At 41.1% G+C, this 19521-nt stretch overlaps 1 protein-coding gene across 1 annotated transcript in view; it reads right to left on the reverse strand.

Moving 5' to 3' along the window:
• Nucleotides 1-15375, reverse strand: part of LOC105390832 (low-density lipoprotein receptor-related protein 4) — a 28091-nt gene extending 12716 nt beyond the window's left edge. Inside the window, exons 1-17 of the mRNA XM_048624977.1 lie at nucleotides 15149-15375; nucleotides 12009-12121; nucleotides 11225-11398; nucleotides 10594-10706; nucleotides 9981-10185; nucleotides 9206-9326; nucleotides 5789-5895; nucleotides 5108-5267; nucleotides 4476-4626; nucleotides 3350-3672; nucleotides 3004-3190; nucleotides 2421-2574; nucleotides 2087-2296; nucleotides 1652-1833; nucleotides 1353-1516; nucleotides 910-1047; nucleotides 344-449 (exon numbers count right to left, since the gene is read on the reverse strand). Of these exons, the coding sequence (XP_048480934.1) occupies nucleotides 344-449; nucleotides 910-1047; nucleotides 1353-1516; nucleotides 1652-1833; nucleotides 2087-2296; nucleotides 2421-2574; nucleotides 3004-3190; nucleotides 3350-3672; nucleotides 4476-4626; nucleotides 5108-5267; nucleotides 5789-5895; nucleotides 9206-9326; nucleotides 9981-10185; nucleotides 10594-10706; nucleotides 11225-11398; nucleotides 12009-12051 (2538 nt within the window). The 5' untranslated portion in view covers nucleotides 12052-12121; nucleotides 15149-15375. The remainder of the gene's footprint in view (nucleotides 1-343; nucleotides 450-909; nucleotides 1048-1352; nucleotides 1517-1651; nucleotides 1834-2086; nucleotides 2297-2420; nucleotides 2575-3003; nucleotides 3191-3349; nucleotides 3673-4475; nucleotides 4627-5107; nucleotides 5268-5788; nucleotides 5896-9205; nucleotides 9327-9980; nucleotides 10186-10593; nucleotides 10707-11224; nucleotides 11399-12008; nucleotides 12122-15148) is intronic.
• Nucleotides 15376-19521: the final 4146 nt, after the last annotated feature.

Here is a 19521-nt window from a genome sequence, read left to right on the forward strand (position 1 = left end):
TAGGTGTAGAGTGTTTTTAGTACTTCCAGGTCTTACGGTCAAAGCGGAAGGGAAGGGATAGAAGTGGCAGAAGATTCTAGCAAGGTAGGGTTAAAAGGCAGCTGGATCCAATAATTAAATGGCTTTCACTGAATTGTAAATGAGAGCTGTAATAGGCGGGAATAATTAAATATTATGCGGGTATCGAACAGAAATAAAGGGTTTTTCTAAAACTTACAGTACCTATTGATAAAATGCGTAAGGCCACGGAAAATATAGCAGTAACGACACAAAGGCAAAAAATACTTATTGTAAAACAAAGGTAAGACTTTATAAGGAGGTTGATTATAATAATAACACTCACCATATCCAAAGAATCCAGCTGCTTCCGTGGGTTCAGCTGTTTCAGTCGTATGTCCTTGCGGCGCGCGTAGAGCAGCAGCTTCTCAGGGGATTCTTCACACGTTCGGCTGTGGCAATACAATTTGTTTATTTTATTACTTATTTGATTATACCTACTTGTAAAATTTGTTTTGTTTGTTCTGTATTAAGTATTCTCTTTATTTTGTTGTTGTTTCTTTTTCTTTTTTCTTTTTTTGTCTTATTATTCTGTCTTAGTGTGTCAAATAAATGTATCTTTCTTTCTTCCTTCTTTCTTTCTAAAAAATTATACAGGTATCAAAATGTACAGATTTAAATCCGTGAAAGTAATGTCAATCCACCTATGTGAATCACCAAAAATTATCAGTCTTACAATATAATGGAAACCAACGCAGCATGGCGACGCACTGCAGCAATGGTGCCACGCCCTAAGTATAGAATATGTCATACGATGATGAATAACGAATCCTACTGCAATGGCGGCATCAGCTAATCAAAGTCAATTTATAATAACCATTACATTCATCATGTGAGTAGAAAGTGACTCACCCATTAGCATGCAGGTTGAAGCCGACGGGGCAGCGGCACGAGTGCGCGCTGCTGTTGGGCAGACAGAGGTGCGAGCAGCCACCGTTGTTGGACCCGCAGCGGTTCTTGTATGTCTTCAGTTGTCTTAGGGGGTGGTAGCTGGAATAGAAACGTAAATGTTAATCAAATATCTTAGGAGCTACCACATTACCAGCTAAAGTCATGGCGGATCAAGTAAGTGAAGTTAGAGATGCACTTTTGTTAACATAGGGAATACCCTAAAGGTGAGATTTTACCCATTATATCGAGCATTTCGGTGTCATGTGACAAAAGAATGATAAAAAGTTCGTAAAAGGATGATGCACTACAACGTATCAGAGAGCGGCTCGTTGTTCTGTTACGAGTAAATGTTGCAGTCTATATGACATATTATACTCACATTAATAAGATGATTAATTAATTACCTGTGTATATCCATAGGAACATTAAGATCCACGTGAACAGTTTGTATTCCCATGCCAGTTTTCTTGTTGACGGTGGAAATACTCTTGGTATGCCAGTCGGTCCAGTAAATCGCATCTTCAAACAGCGTCAACGCAAATGGGTGAGGCAGGCCTTTGTTGGTTATCTGGAAACACATTACCAGTTGTAATTTGACGCATCAATGTAAGTCCCGATATAAATAAGGTATCTAAGTACTTAAATATACAAATAATACCCCAATTACATTTGTTAACGTCATAGAAACATAACAAAATCTTACCCTTTTCCTGTCTCTACCATCGAAGGTAGCCCTCTCAATGACGTGGTGTTTAGCGTCAGCCCAGTAGATTCTTGAGTCCATGTAGTCGATAGTGAGGCCGTTGGGCCAGAATATTTGATCCACTATGACGCTTTTGCGTTTATTGCCGTCCATGTCAGCACGTTCTATTTTGGGATTTGGACCTGCAATTATCAATTATTTACTGACATTTGTTTAAGTAATTTCAAAGCATAACAAAATTATTTATTGACATTTGTTTAAGTAATTTAAAAGCATTGCAAAATGTAAAACTAAAGTTTTTAAGAAACAAAGTAAAGGTTTTCGGATACCAGTATTTTAAGTTGGTTTCACTTGAATTACTATAATATTGGGGGACAGAGATCAGTGAGCCCTTTAGCTGGTGGAGGGAACTCGTTTGCTCATAAATCTACGTACCCCAATCAGTCCAGAACACCAAGGCATCACCAGGATGAACTGCAATAGCTCGAGGCTTGTCCAGGTCATTCGCCGCAAGGACCGCCCGCTGGGAGCCGTCCAGGGTTGCCACTTCCACTCGCCGCGTGCCCGAGTCCGTCCAGAAGAGGAGGTCGTGGATCCAGTCCACTGCCACCCCCCCGGGAGTTTCTAGACCCCAGCGGATTACGTCTGCAAAATAATCAAGGATTTAAAATACAAGTGGTGTTTATCATTGCTGAGACTTAAATGCACGCCTGAAAGCCAGTAGATGACCTAGCAGCTCGCCTAAGGTGACATCGAATGTGATACTTACCACTGACGTTATTATTGTTCATCTGTGCAACCCTGATGACTCTTAAGTTGTTCTCGGTCCAAAATACAAGCTTCTTCTCGTAATGGTAGTCCACAGCTACTGCGTTGTGAAGTCCCTTCACCAGTGACATGTAGTTATCGCCAGTCAGCCATACCTGATGAACAAAATAACATTTGAAGGAGCCTGACCTAAAAATGCCGGAATGAATGTATTGGTCTTACATTTTGTATTGTTTTAAGAACCTACCCATATTAATATTGTATCGTACCTTTGGATACCTACATAATACTTACCTACCTAACTATGAATGGCAACCATGAGTGATGAGTGCCCATTCAAACCTTAATAGGTTTAAGAGCACTGCATGTATTATTAAGAAATGTTATAAATAAATGAACAATAAACAATAAACAAAAACAAAAATTCCTAATTCGGAAATACCTTAAAAATTAATTGATTTTTAATTCTCATCATCATAGTCCAACAAGTAAGGCGTTTATAAGAAAAAGCGCCACAGCCACAGGGCATCCTCAGCACAAGTTAAGTATAAGTTATAACGTGGAGAAGAAATTATCTGACAAACCTGTCGAATCCCAATCCGATTAGAGAACAGCAGAGTAGGTGATTCTCCAGTAGGCTTGCAGGACCGTCCATCAGGTCGCAGCACGTAGCCCGTCATGCATCCGCAGCGGAAACTGCCGACCGTGTTGGAACATGTCTGCGAGCAGACCGGGTCCTGTTCGTACATGCACTCGTCGATGTCGCGGCAACTGAAAGAGAGGGTCTTGGTTAGGGGATAGTCTTCTAGTGACACTATCTGACTTGAGGGGGTATAGAGAAGTAATAGTGTTTCGATCGAGCGTTTAGATATCAAAATTTTAAGAGGCAAAATTATGTTCGAAAGAGAGATGAATTTATGAAATGAGTACCTGAATTTATCTTCAGCCAATAAGAAGCCAAGCGGGCAAGCGCAAGCCTGACGCCCATCGTAAGTCGTGATGCAGGTCTTCTCGCACCGATCATCTATTTCACATTTCCGTTTGATAGGGCATTTCTCCTCATCATCTCCTTTGGGACAGTCCCTCATCCCATCGCAGACGTGTTTCCTATTGACACAGCTACGGAAGGCGTTGCTCACGAGGTTTTCCTGGACGTTCTTGCAGGTGTATTGGTCTTCTTCGCAAAAGACTTTGCAGTTCATTTCGTCTTCGCCGTTTGTGCAGTCGCGCACGCCATCGCAGATCCAGGTTTTCTGTTAGGAATGGATTCATTTACTAAATAATTAAAATCACATAATTAATTTAAATAATGGATCAGGGTGCAACTAATAAGCAGAGACCTAAAGGTAACTGACTGCTGATAAAGACTGCGTTCACAGTAGGCAAACTGTTTGCCGCCGACTAAGTTAGCGGCGGCGCGGTGGCGGCATATCGGTTTAGTATGATGAGTGTACATACTTTGCGCAAGGAGAGACTAAAGCGCGCAGCCTACCAGGAACCTAAAATCTAACCATAGCCTTAAGACCCCATTCAACCCTCACCAGTATGCACCGCCGGTCAGCGCAGGTAAACTCATCATGGAACAGTTCCGCATAGAGTGCGGCTCGCAGTTGAGGTCGTCGCCTCCATCAGCACAGTCGCGCTCCGGGATGTTGTGAGTGAAGCTCACAGCAGTAACGAATTATTTGTGCATCATCCATCATATCCACCGGCTATACAAGTGTAAAGCTGGTCTGGACTTTGGACAAACAATCAACTAAAGTCTAAACTCTCATAACAAAGATCTGACTCAAACCCCTCACCAGTATGCACCGCCGATCAGCACATGTAAACTCATCACTGGAACAGTTCCTCATAGAGTGCGGCTCACAGTTGAGCTCGCCGCCGCCGTCAGCACCGTCGCGCTCCGGGATGTTGTGAGTGAAGCTCACAGTAACGAAATATTTTTGCATCCATCATATCCCCCGGCTATACAAGTGTAAAGCTGCTCTGGACTTTGGACAACTAAACTCTCATAAGCATCCCATAGCATAAAGACTCTATTCAACCTCCTCACCAGTATGCACCGCCGGTCAGCACAAGTGAACTCGTCACTGGAACAGTTCCGCATGGAGTGAGGTTCGCAGTTGAGCTCGTCGCCTCCGTCAGCACAGTCGCGCTCCGTGTCGCACCGCCAGCGCTCCGGGATGCACTTGCCGTCGCTGCATCTGGGGGTGGGATGAGGGTTGTTAGTTGTTAGCCAGGTGGTATGGGTAAAATCATTCGGGAGGTGTGTATCAACAGCTCCTTATACATATGTTCAGCAGGCGCTACAGGTCGGGAATGTACTTGTCTTCGCTGCATCTGGGGTGCAGTTGAGGTTTGATTACCAAATAGTGCCAGTAGGTTCTAATATTATAATGCTGGAGTAACATATTGTTTCTTATATGTCCAACGCACCGGCACCGGCATAGGCAGTCGGCGACTGACACTAATCTGACTGGCTTTCACCGCGCTGTAAATGTGGTCACCGTCACGCTTAGAAGAACATGGTCTCGAAAATCTGAATTTTATGTACCTACGATGTTACAATAGCAAAGAGTCGGTTATATCGACTAAACAATCCATAACCGTTGGGGTGATAGATGAGTTCACACATGGTGTTTTGAAAACTGCATCCCTGCCATATCATAGAGTAGTAACACTCACTTGAACTCGCCCGAGTTGCAGCTGCCGGGCAGCATGGGGCACGAGTCCTCGTCGGTCCAGTCGCCGCAGTCGTTGTCTCCGTCGCACTGGAACTCCTTGTTGATGCACTTCTTGTTGTTGCACTGGAACTCGTGCTCGCCGCAGCGGAGTAAGTCGATGGCTGCGGGAAACAAGGATATATTATTATATGGAGCTTTTATTCATACATGGCTATATCGTTCGTCTCTAGTTCACTACATTCCATAGAATTCCATGAGCTAAAAGTATATTCAGAATACTATATAGGTATATAATAGTAATATACGAATACTATATATATATATATCCATCCGCTCCATTACCACTTTGAATAGAACCTTGAACCTAAACTGCGTTATTTGAAGATAGCTGCTCATTACACAGACCGTGAAGCAACTAAATCCTGCTGAAGAAACTTCAACACAGGTGCTTCACAAAGGGTACCTACTCACGATACCTAGATCTTAGTCAACTTGTAATTAAAGTAAACAGTGGGATTACCACCACCGAACATTAGCAATCCTTAAACAGCGTCGCTCGCCTGTCAAATCTGACGTAACTAGATGATCTGACTTACTTGTACGTAAGTACTTATTACTTCCATGGATCTGACAGATATTTAATAAATGTGTCGGTGATGGTACGGTAGCAGAAGGTACTCACGACACTCAGCCTCGTCGGAGTTGTCGGGACAATCAGCCTCCTTGTCGCAGCGCCAGTGCGTCGCGATGCACTCCCCCATGCCGCACATGAACTGGTTCTCGCGACATCTGAGGGCAGCAGTGCTGTTGTTAGAAGATTCACTATTGCCAATGATTTCAAAGTAAGGATGCGCCAAAATGTCACCCGTTCGCTGGCCCTAATTAAAACAAATTATGACAGATATATGAAATTTTGGGGCCAGCGCGAGAGTGCCATTGAGCGGTTGGCCCTATCCTTACGCTAGTAATATAAGTCAATATCTATTGCTGAATTGCACAGAGGAACTTTAAGCTAAGCTTCGACCTTGACTGTTTTGTTTTTTTGCTATGACAGTATGCGGACAGAAAGAGGCAGACAGATTTAATGCCAACATTAGCTTCTTGTTCCTTTCTCCAACTCAATGGTGGTGCTTCTTGATTATAGCAATCTCTACCAGACAACCTTTGGATGGAATAACTACATTTACAAAATCTTTAAAAAACTGCAGATCTCTATTTTAATCATTCATAAGCGGTATATAAACCTCCCGTATTCAATCACCTGAATAACTAAACACCAACGGCATTTACTTAATATACCTTATATAGGCAATGTATGTAAAAAGGTAGCAGTACCATAAATAGAATCCAAACGATATAATAGGTATGATATGTCCTTCAAGTGAACTCTCACCTTGATCTATGTATGTTTCCATGGGTGGTTGAATGGAGGCGAAACTCTTTGAAGTATATATTTGGGACAATTTATTTTGATGGTATCCAACAACATATTGATTGTATAAAAATATAAATAGGTAGTTTATATGAAAAATGTATTTTAGGTGTAGTTTAGGTTCGCAACCTGTGGAAATTTTTTGAATGCTGAAAGCGTCTCACTGCCTTACAAATGCTACCTTAAACAGCGAAGAGCATAATAAGATTCAGGAACTAAGAAGAATTTCCACGTACCAACAAGCACATAATTTGGGCTCTACTATTACAGGTTTTGTGAAACATAAGGTTCAGAAATCGTATTTTTAGACTATGTAAACTTAATAAAGAATTTTGAATCATTCAATTGCTAATCGTACATTGCTACACGGGATTTCTATCGCTTGTATCGCGCGTTTAATCATCAGAGTCATATCTACATCTTACGTAAGCACGCGCAACAACTGAACACATCCTCATTTCAATGTCATCCACGCGCCAAAATATCCTTATACCACTGTAGCAGGAGGCTTATATAGCCTATAGGATTATTGAGCACGTCATTGAAGGTGTCTTCAGTGTCCGAGAGATCGCGTGGAGCGCTCAGTTCTATAATAAGCTCGCCCACTGGCGGCGCCTGTAAATACTAGGAACGAGCCGTGGGCGGGTTGCCATGGCGACGGCCTCCGCCCGCCCACCCGCGTATTGATCGCCGCCCGCCCAGGCAATACATTAATAAAACACATATACTGTAAAACCTTATTTTAATACTGAAGATACTTAATTGGTACTTCGTTATGTTACTGGTTATCGGATGATATAACTGCGTAGAGATTTAGAGGAAGGACTAAGCATTAACGGTCGACACGTTAACTGGTGGTTGGTCAAAGGAATATATATTATTATGTAGAGCTATCCGTCAGTCCTAATCCATCAGAAATAAACATAAAAATCAGAATTAGTCAGCCACAACAACCGACCCACTTAACAATACCCGATATAAGATCGCAATTATTCACTGTGTGTTTGATAAGAATAGATAGATGTAGGCGGTAGATTGAATAGCAAGTGACATGCTAAGACACTTTGAAAATAGAACAGTTTAGTTACGTACGTAGATATGAACTCCTACGTAACCTACCTACTTACTTACTACCGTTTTAGTTCTTAGAGCTTACGTACCTATACGTTACATAACAAGTCATTCACGCCCAGCGAACATGGAGTTGGAAGGAATCAATCATAATAAATTGTTTATTCCAATTCCATTCACAGTAGGTATTAATTATATGATGTCCATAATAGGCTACATTAATAGTTAAGGTGTTATAATTGCAATGTGTGGAAGATTAGATAATACATAGGCGCTTCATAATATCCTATTATACTAAATTAAATACACAATTATACACAGAACTATACCTACCGATCTATATAATAGCGATATATTTCAGATTCGATGAAGCGTTATTTCAAATGCAAGGCTACTTATTAACTTGTGAAGTTATTCGCTATCTGTTTGAATGAAATGTGAATAGTATTTTATTGTTTAACCTTGTTATTTCCCGTGTGTATTAGGGTAGGTTCGATTCACGGCCGCGCCCTTCAGTTCAGGGCTGCAATAGCATCTGATTGAGTTTATTCAGGCTAAATATAGACGATGGTAATTGTGTTGTTTGTCGCCATGAAACTTTATCGAGATTTCTCTATTGTGATTTATTTTGCATCTATTTATAGCTATTTAATACGTCAATGTATAAAATGTGGAGATAAACATAAATTTATTTTATTGTATAGTATTATTAGCTCTGTATACCTGTTACATAAACTGTATATTAAATATTGTTCTATTTCTACTAATACTTAAGTAGTAGAAGATAGTAAAAACATAAAAGAGGAAGAAATACCTACTTTCTATTCTAATGTAAATGTATCGTCGACCTCCCCGTTCTATTTCAGGTCACACTACAGGTACAATCAACGTTTTAAAATTTAAATTTACGAATTGAAATGTAGATAATAGTATGCGGACGGATATAGTCGCGCTTAAATGGATCTCCATTCAAGCGAGAATATATCTGTACAATGAGCTATAATTTATGTATGTCGAACTAAAATTACATAATTTATTTCTGACTGAACATGTTACACCTACTCACGTAGGTTTGATTTATAAATCCACTTGAGAAACTCACCTTGTTTCTCAGAGGAAAATACTTCACTCTTTTGCTCTACTTCAACATTCACACTTCACCTTGAAACATGTTCCCATAAATATGTCTCAATATAACTTTTTGTAATATAGATGAAAACACAATCTAGATTCATTTATAAATAAGACTGAGGTCCAATGTTTTTTAGTGGGTATAGATTTACTTCTGCAGGAGGTGTATTAAAGAAGCCTCGTGAGTCTTATTTTATATATGTATCCGTCCGACGCATCCTGGGCAGTCAACGAGACACACCTAATCTGAATAGTTAATCCATTCACCGTGGCAATAAACCCTGCGGCACCGAGATTACGATAACAACGTCACATTCTTGGAGGAGCCTTTATGTTCTGCAGGTTACGGGATGCGCATTTGCGTTTTTTGACCAACTTCGAAAAATGGAGGAGGTTCTCAATTCGTCTGTATGTATGTTTTTTTTAATGTAGGTATTTAGTTTATAGTAATAGTTTAGTACTCACGTCCCCTTGGTGCAGTTCTGCTCGTCGGAATGGTCCTGGCAGTCGTTGTCTCCGTCGCACACCCACTCCTTGTGGATGCAGAGCCCGTTGGCGCACTGGAACTGGTCCCGAGTGCAGTTCACTGCGGAAAAGTAGGTGTGTTAGGTTCTGTGTTGAGGATTGAAGGATGTGTTCATGGGTAGTTTTTGGGTGTAGAAATGGTGGACCCAGACGTGTGCTATAAGCGATAGATGAACTTAATCAATGTTTAGTTGCTAATTACTGCCCTTATGGTTATAATTATGGCAAAAGGGAGGGCAACCATTGCCCATTCAACATTGAAATACAATATCTATTTGGCCTTAATGCGTCACATCTCACTCTACAAGGTCTTTTATATACATCCCACTTTCGAAGATACCCAATAATACCCATGTATGCATATATGAGTATGGGACGAATTTACCCAGCTCCTACTCTTACCAATGCGTTAATGCGTCTCATCGGAGAAATCCCCGCAATCATTATCCCCGTCACAGAGCCAGTCCAGCGCTATACACACAGCACCGCTGGAGCAGAGCGTGCGGTTCTCGAGCTCGTCGCAGGCGCGCGCGCAGCCCGCCTCGTCCTCCGCGTCCGGTTATCAACAAGCGGAGGCCAACTAGAGCATTTTACCACTGCCACCAACGATCTTTTTGTGTCTTACCAGGTCAACGGCTTTTACAAACCTGACAATTCTACCGGGAGGAAGAAACCTAGCATCTATGGGACCAATTTGTCAAGCTCCCGTCCTTACCACAGTGCGTCTCGTCGGAGAAATCCCCACAGTCGTTGTCCCCATCACAGAGCCAGTCCAGCGCTATACACACAGCACCACTGGAGCAGAGCGTGCGGTTCTCGAGCTCGTCGCAGGCGCGCGCGCAGCCCGCCTCGTCCTCCGCGTCGGGGCAGTCGGCGGCGCCGTCGCACCGCTTCTCCATGGCGATGCAGGTGCAGGAGGTCTGGGGGGGATAGTGGGGGTGGTCAAGGGTACTTGATACATGTAGGGCCAGAAGAGCTAGCACGGGGCGCATTTAAGACGTGACAAAAGTTCCCCGTCTCGCTAACTCTTGAGACTGTGCGATGCAAAACTTCTGTCACGTCGTGCAAACCTTTCCGAGAAATAAATATGAATGCTACTCCAGCGCAAACACATTTTGATCATGAGATTCATGGGTATAGGATAGTTGAATCAAAATACCTACTACGATACAATACAAAATACAACGTCAATACTGAAGTGCTGAAATTAGGTAACCTATTGATCGCTTCAGCAACTAAGGTTATTTGAATAGCTCCATCTATTTAGCAGCTATGTTTCCTCTAACTTATACTTTCTGCATCTAAGGATGTCGAGGGTTCACAAGTACCTGGCATGAGAAGCTGGCCTTGTTGCATGGTTGGTGGCAGCCGCCGTCGTCATCTTCAGACTCGAAATCTTCGGCGACCACTGGGGATAGCTTAGTGTCGTATGCCGGACGATCTAGGGGAAACGTCAACTATTTCAACACACGTTATGCATAATACTTAGATGAAAGGGGTGGTTTATTGAAGTGTAAATTATTGGGTAAACAAGATTTTACATGATATATTATATTTATGGGTTTTCAGGACATGTAAAGGTAAAACAAAATTGAAGGAAGCAAAGGAATTAAACTAAACTAAAATTGATTATTTTACCGATAGAACCATGTTTAACAAGGCCATGAGGTACCTACAACAAGGTTTTATTTATTGTAGAACTTGTTGTTTAATGACTAATTAAGTTTTTTTCCTTTCCATTTCCTTTAGAAGGTTGGCTTATTTTTTCCCTCAACACTGAAGCTAATTCCAACGCGTGTTGCCATAAAGTTGCGAATATCTCTCAGATTTTGGGTACCCTTTCCGATCGCGACTTCTATAGTCTATTGGAATAACCTTCTACATATTTTATGTAACAAGTTGTATTTCGCGTGTGCGTTACCCTGGCAAAGGCGTGTCATATAAAACTCCAAAACTCACGGTTCCAGGGCTCCACGCGCGTGTACGGGCTGTGCGGGCGGAAGGGCGCGGGCGCGACGGGGTTGGGCGCGCTCAGTGGCGGCTGGTGCGGCGGCACACGCCCCACGGGCGAGCGCAGGTCGGGCGGCTCCCCCGCCGAGCTGTTGGTGTGCTCGGCGATGGTTGAGGGGAGCTCTGTAGGGTGGAGCAAAAGTTATATCATCACGACCCATGATTTCATGAACATTACTGGGGCACGGGTCTCCTTCCAATGAAGGAAGCGTTTTTAAACCTAGTGGTATAGTCAACCGAAAAATTGAGACGCATGGGGTTATTCTGAACAACTACAGCTTGTATAGTTTTGTGGATAATCTTTTTAGGTAAGTATACTATGGAGTTGGAGCAGCATCATTTTATGTTTGTGATGCACAGACTATTCTGAAATAAAAAAGTGGGCTGGGAGATTGATTTCAAAGTAAGATATAACCAGTTCATTTATATTTTAACGTTTATTGAGCGATGAGCTTGCGATCGATTTCTTACAGAATCATTAAATCACCTTTGTGCTGTAACATTGCATATTCCTAATCGACATCCACAACTCAAAATTTTACGAAAGCGAAGAATGGAGAGAGTAACGTAGAGGATATGTAGATACGAGTACAACGTCGCTTCGTGAAAACGTCTCCTTTCCACTCTCAGATTCAATGGGAGAGATGGAGAGAGTGGCACGACGCGACGTCATATCGCGTTTATGTGAAGAAACTCTAGTTTACAATTTTAACTAAAAACCTGTCCAACTCACCATGAATCCAACAAAGGGTGCAAACGACAACGGACTGCCACATGATGGTCGCGGGGCTCCTAGGTGCCGGGGGCGCTGCGCGGCGCTGGCGGCGGCATGGCGAGCCTGCGGGGCTGTAGGGGCGGTCAATACTGTCATCATCATCGTCAATAAAAAAAAACATCATTTACCGATTTATACGGCGACAAAACGGCGATACGGCTCGCGACTTATCCCGTGAGTACAAATGTACAGCGAAAAGTGGGTGACAAGCCTGCGAGTCACCTCTGGCTACCCCTTCGGGGATTACAGTCGTGAGCATGTGTATACTGTATGTCATCAATCTATAATAGCAGTCTACTGCTGGACGTAGGCCTCCCAAAGCAAGCCACTGAATGCGATCTATAGCTCTTCTATAGCAATACTCTATAGTGGGAAATAAACGTAAGAGTAAGTACGCGTACTTATATGGCTAGATGAACTTTTTTATTTGTGAAGGACGCGTACACGTCATAGTCGATATGGTCGAGTACATAAGTACGGCGTATTTACTCGTACGGCTACCACCCAGATTATTGAAGTCAGAGACAATTTTGTTTTTCAGGAATTAAGCTGAATAATTTTTTTTTACTGATAAATATAAGCTTTTCCCAAGGAGCGTCAAAACCCAGCACAATCTGCAACCTGTCCTTGTTTGTGCATCTGATAATCCGGAAGCATCACCATGTGTACTTTCATTGATTTTGCCACATAATGTTCATAATAAGAGACTGTCCAACGACGCAGACATGTATTATTTAAAGAAATATCAGTCGTAGCAGCCAACCTATAATATCTATTACGGTGGTCTTTTCCGCAGAAACTAAGTTTTATAATACCATCCCGAAAACGACACTAATCTTATTTTGGTAAATAATTTTATTGCAACTCATACACCAATAATAAACCATATAGTACCACTTCAGATTACATTTCAGTATTTTCAGTGCGAGTGTACTTTAAAAGTAGGTAAATTAGGTTTAAACTTTAACTTTAATTATAACGTAGTAAATTGTTAAAAGTAAGAAAATATAAGCTAGTTTTAGTTTAAACTATGTTTTTTTAAAGACATGTACGTCTACAACTTTACAACTTATGACGAATCTAATGCCACATGCTACGACAGTCGTAGCTGCTACGCGCTACGTCGTAGCACTCGTAGCCAACGACTCGTAGCTCTCGTAGGCCACACAATTAACGGCAACGAAACTAAAAAAAAACCTGACCCTTTCTTCTGGATAAATCCTCTAACTTTTAAAGTACCACCAGTTTACAAAATAAAATATTTGTTTTTATTTGTATGGTCTACCTACATAAATAACGAACCATAGAAAAAAATAATGATTAGTTAATTTTCAAATAAATATTACCTAGACTGTTGCTAGCTGTAAGTTTTATATTAATATAACATATTTTGTAGTAGTGCAACGCCAGCATTCAATAATGGCGGCAAGTGTTCTAGGTATATCATAACGGCAAACAAAATGATGCGATGCGTAACAAGTACATGTACAGTTCTATCCAACATAGTTCAAAACCCACATTTACATTAATCAGTGGAGTTATCTAAAAATACAGAAATCTACATAACAGGTCCATTCTCAAGTCCCACCCCGATTAGTAATCAATCAGAGAGGGTAGTGTGGCGGCCATGTTGCCTCGCGCGGCGCATGCGCGGGCCGCCGTCGCCGCCGCCGCTGCCTACTTGTTGATCCCCCTCCATTCATCCCACTAGCCCTCCATAGAGGCAGATTTCCAACGGCCTTGCGTGGTAAGATAAATTTTATCCCGTAGTAGGTGGTATGGATGGTATTGTAATGGGTATTTTTGTAGATTTGTTGGTTATGATCGGCTGTTATCATCATCGTCATGGGTTATAAGCTACTAAGGCTCCTTTTTGTTTCAGGAATCCTACGGTAAACCCTGAAAACACGATGCGCAGTTTGCACAAAAGACGATTCGTTTTATACGAGTTTTACCTATTTTTTACGGTTTTTAAAGTTGGTAACGTTATCAATAAAGACAAATTTTCAAAATTACGTAATCTTGTTGTTACAGAAGGGTAAACAATAGGAAGGCAGGGCTGCACTGAAAGTTGCATTTATTATTAGAACAAACTATGTTATTTACATAATAAAATATTAATTTAATTTTATTTTTATAATAGCTTCAGGAAACTATTTATATGCTGATGAAATAAATAAAAAAACATTTTATAACGACCGATCTAATAACGAAACATGAAAATTTATAGTACCTATAAGAGATTCTCTCTCTCAGCCTTCTGTCAGCCACTGTTGGACATAGGCCTCTCCTAACGATCCTAACGAACTTGAATCCCATATATTTTACATGCAAAAGCACATTTGAGATTTCAATGCATGTCATGCATTGATGCATTTCAATACACGTCTTCGTTGTTATCCCAGAAAATGTGGGAGTTTGGAATTCCTGAAAGTACCTATATGTATCGGAAATATGGTATGAAATAAGCGTTATACTTGTAAATGGTAGGTATAGGTTCGTATTAAATTAGTTTAATGTTACTAAGATTTTTATTAATTATTTATCTTATTTCTCTTATAACATTTTTGCATATCCTACATCTTAACATCATCTTTGACTAAATTATTTAAGTTCTCCCTGAATACGCTTTGGTCTAGTTTTAAGTTAACATCGTAGGAGGTGGCATACCTACCCAAATACAGTAAGTATGAAAGGTATGGTATTGTGTATAATAATGTAGGTAGCACGGATCAATACCGGCTAGTGCGGCGGCGCGCGCCCCCGCCCCCGCCCCCGCTCGGAGAAATTACCCCAAAACACGTCAATCCACCCACTAGTACCTGAATATTTTTACCCCAATTATGCCTCATATTTCAAGATCATCAAAGAAAGCATGGGGAAGCTTTGTGTGGGGTCCAGGCCAAAAATGTCATTGAAGGTTTGTTTACAAATATTTTTCAGGACAAGCAAATATATAGAGCAAAGGTGCTTTATATATTTGCTTCAGTTGCATATTATTCGTCCATTTTCAGCAAAATTTATAACTATATTTACTTAAACATCTCAATTCATGAATAAACATATTTAAAGATATAAGAAAAAAAAACAAAAGGTACCTTAATAGCAGCGAAGTAACATAGGGACCGCGTTAAACGCAGTGGTAATTGAAGAGGCAATCCAAAGTCCACCTGAGGACGTCACAGCACCACCACTCGATCACTTGCAGCCAAGTCACCACGATGCACAGAGACACACAAGTCTGGTTATTGATGAGGTCTTGCCACATCGGGCAGGTTACACGTCGCGAGCGGCGCGCAACTAGGTACGAACTAACTGCGTATCGCTTCCCGCGCGCCGCCCCCGCCCCGCCCCGCCCCACCCCCGCGCCCGCCCCGCGCCGTCTGCCCACTATCGATGAATGAAGCCAGATCTTCCGCGTTTTTATATAAAAACGCCACTTAGCCCATTTGTATTGTGCCCGCTCTAGGAATATCGCTGGATGGAAATAGACGAGCCTCTGCTTTGTATGCATTTTAAGTGAGAGCTGAATGTATGTGTGGATTGTAGAAATAGTCAATGATATTGTAATGTTATTTTCATTTCATTTTCATCATTTTATTCAACGTAAAGTTTTATAATTAATTGTCGATTGTCAAGATTGTGAGTCTACCACCATTTCAAGAAAGCTACATAGTTATAGGTACTTGCTTGTAGTTACAAATTAATATCATCATCACGACCCATTACGTTCCCACTGCTGGGGCACGGGTCTCCTTCCAATGAAGGAAGGGTTTTAGGCCTAGTCCACCACGCTGGCCAAGTGCGGGTTGGTGGACAGATTAATATACTTAAAATAAAAGCTTACATCTCACCATCATCCTCCTAAGTCCGTTAACGCACTACTGGACATAGGCCTCTCCAAACATTGCCTCGGGGAGAGAATATCCAGCCAGAAGCGCCTATTTGTCTAGCACATGCCTTTTCATGATCTTCAGAACATTTTGTTTACCCCAATGAACATTAGAAATGAAAAATTATGTCCCCATATATTATTATTATTATTACTGGAATAAAATAACCTTATTGATGAAATACTAAAAAACATTCCTCCATGTATTAGCGTCTTCTTCTAGTCGATAGTATAGAAAATAAAAATCCTGTTACCAATTCCAATTCAATAATAATGCTACGACACTCGTAGCTGCTACGTGCTACGTCGTAGCAGCTACGAGCTACGACGCCGCTACGCTGTGGGTCTAACGCGAATTCATAGAGCGCAAAACAGTTTACAAGAGGGGCTTGCAAGAGTCATCCGATACTCTACTCGTAAGTTTGGCTCCTTGTGAGTATGATTAGGAAGTCAAAAAATATTAGCCTTTTGTAAACTGACAGTTCGTTCTATGGATTCGGGGGTCAGTAGATAATTCTAAAAACATAATGCTGCTCATGGAAGTAGAAAAGAGGCGGAAGGAATATCGCTAACTAAATACTGAGGCACCCTAAGTAACTTTAATTCACTTTAATTGTGCCCCATCCACACGCTTGGCAAACAATGGCAAACAGCCAACAGCGAACAGCAAGCACGGACGTAGTGTGTATGGGTGTTTGTCGTTGTTTGCCTGTTTGTGTTTGTGTTGGCTAGTGTTCGGCATCGGTGTCGGTTTTTCTTGCCAGTTTGCTACGTATCCACACGTCTGGCAGCGGTCAGTTTGCGCGCTAGCATTGCGGGAGGCGGACGTATCAACTTGCTACACTTTTTTGTTGGCGCGCAAAGCGTAAAAATGTCTGATCGATCAGCATCTACGATTCTGTAATTTTTGGAGGCTTATCAAAAAAAAATATAAAACCTTTTTTAATTAAAGCCCAAATAAAGCAGTACATTGTACGATTTCTATGTATTTTTACCTTTTTTTTTCCTTTTTTTATTCTCTTGCTTTAATTTATATAATAAAAATATGTCAACCCGAAAGTAATAGCTCGTCGTCCCCTCGTATTCTAGTCTATGCGTCGTCCGCCGTGTTTGCCGATTCGGAATGAACGTTCGCCAAGCATGTGGATGGCTGTTTGTGTTGGGTAATTGTGGTTGGTGTTCGGGGCTTCGTTTGCTGTTTGCGGTGTTTGTGACAAACAGCAAGCGTGTGGATGGGGCTCCGACACATACCTACACATTCACACTCAAAGTAAAGTCAGTTTGCCGCCGCGCGCCAATCACGTCACCTCATGTGGTGCCTCAGTGTTTTAGTAGGCGAGATTCCTTCCGCCTTTTTTTCTACTTCCATGATGCTGCTTTTAAACTTAACAAAATGGTTACGCATAAGTACCTAGTTATTAAAGAACATTAAATATCCATCTTCAAAATTATTCGATGGACCTCCAATAAGTACCTATGTCCCGTGATCCCGTCTCCTGAGATTTGTAGAGGAAATACAACATAAAGTATTAATGAGTAGTAATTAGATGAATAAGATATAGTACTTACCTAAATTACATTTTATTCCTACTTTTATAACTCACCCCCAGGGTGAGTACCCTAAAGCCCCCAATGTCCGTTTTGCAAACTTAGTTCAACTTCTTAACCAACTCAGCTTATCTAATCACAAACATATTAATCATTACCGCACTCATCACGCACTTTATTTTATTTTATTATTCATAATTTGCAACTACAGTGAAACCTGGTTAAGTGAGACTTCAAGGGTCCTGCAATATCGTTTCACTTAAAGAGGTATTCCACTTACCCAGTGTCTCAGATATACAGGTATAAATAAATATCTGTCTCATTTACAGAGGGTTCCATTAATAGAGGTGAGAATACAGGTTATTTCAGTTATAAAGGTAAAATTATAATTAATATATAATTTTTAAGGTAAAATTATATTTAACAACCTTCTTCGCGTGTCTTCCCTCTTTCATAAACGGATATTAACTTCAGTTTTTCACGTAGGTAATGATAACGATTGTAGCTTTCGTTTTGGCATTTTTCAAATTTATACTTCTGTATGAGAGTAAAGCGAAATTAAAACTGAAGGTTATTCATTAATAAATACATTGAACTGAACTGAAGCTCAAAATTTGCACTTACGTACTTGGAATTACGTGTGGAATTTGTGGGTAGAATAAGAATGAGTAAAACAAAAAATGTAATCTCAGTTACAGAGGTTTATGCATATAAAATTTACTCGCTGTCTCAGTTATAGAGGTAACTATGTATGATGATAAATCGAAAGAACAAATCCCAGTTATAGAGGCTTACCTCGTCCCACTAACAGAGGTAATTCAGTGCGAAAGTGTTGGGACCTCAGCATGAGTTTTAGCTATGGAGGTTTCTCATTTATCCAGGTCCCACTTAACCAGGTTTCACTGTACATTATTTTGCAGAGTTTTCCAATGGCGCAAAAAAAACTATTTTCTTAAATTTAATATTGTTCTCTTTCTTCTGTTTTCTTTACCGCTACGCGACGTGGCAAAGGTTTGTGGCTCAAACAGCCTATTCCCAGAGAGATATTCCCCATAGCTAAATAAATACATATTAATACTACATAGATTATAAGGAATGTGATGTGGTATATTAACATTCAGTATGCCGAGTGCGAGTTTTTACACCGTTTGAGAAGACAGTGGCTGCGTCGTCGGCGTGAAACCTGAATTTGTATAGGGCGTGGGAGAGTCGCCACCTAGTGGTACACACGCAGCACTAGCTCCGCGCGATACACCTCATTGCTCGATCGGTCATAATGAAAATCCTACAAGCCGAAAAAAATCACCTTATCAGAACCGAAAACTAAAACAAGACCTTACACTCTACAACTACATTGTATTGTAGGTACATACAGTTGTTTTCAGTTTCCAGCGCCTGATAATTGAATTACCTACTGATTTTGCAAAAAAAATACAAATCAGGCGCTTGTGAAGGAGATCCTGATCTGAGCCAAGTGGTTGGATTCGCTAACTATACCTATTTGTTTAACTGCCAGTTTGCAAAAGTAGGTATGTACTTACCGATAACAGTAACCGACTTGCTTACTTTCATATTGATACATAGTTAGTACCTAAGCTGTTATAGATGTACCGGGCCAGGTGTAGGCTTTTCAGATTAATCTAGCAGAACTAGTGCAGCGCGTAAACCGTTAGGTGGCGACTCTCCCGCGATATACAACTCCGCGTTTATTGGCCACTAGTCGACCGGTGCAAAAACTCGCACTCTCCATGCAGATGAGATTGGGAATCGTTACATACAAGTACAAGCAGTTACCCACGATTTACCCAAAGACCTAGGCAGTGTCCTTGACACTAATAATTATATTGAATGGTTACCGCGGAAATAGAGTATGATGCGCTATTAATTGAGGTCTCCGCATAAATATAATCATCGCCGCCGCTTTGCGTCGAATTTTTATTTTTGAATACTTACGTACGACTTAGCCAATCTGCTATTTTGGATTATCCTCATTAAATTTGTAACTACCTAAACCTAGTAGCTGAAATCCTA

Source organism: Plutella xylostella, chromosome 13 (assembly GCF_932276165.1).
Source record: "Plutella xylostella chromosome 13, ilPluXylo3.1, whole genome shotgun sequence".
NCBI lineage: Eukaryota > Metazoa > Arthropoda > Insecta > Lepidoptera > Plutellidae > Plutella > Plutella xylostella.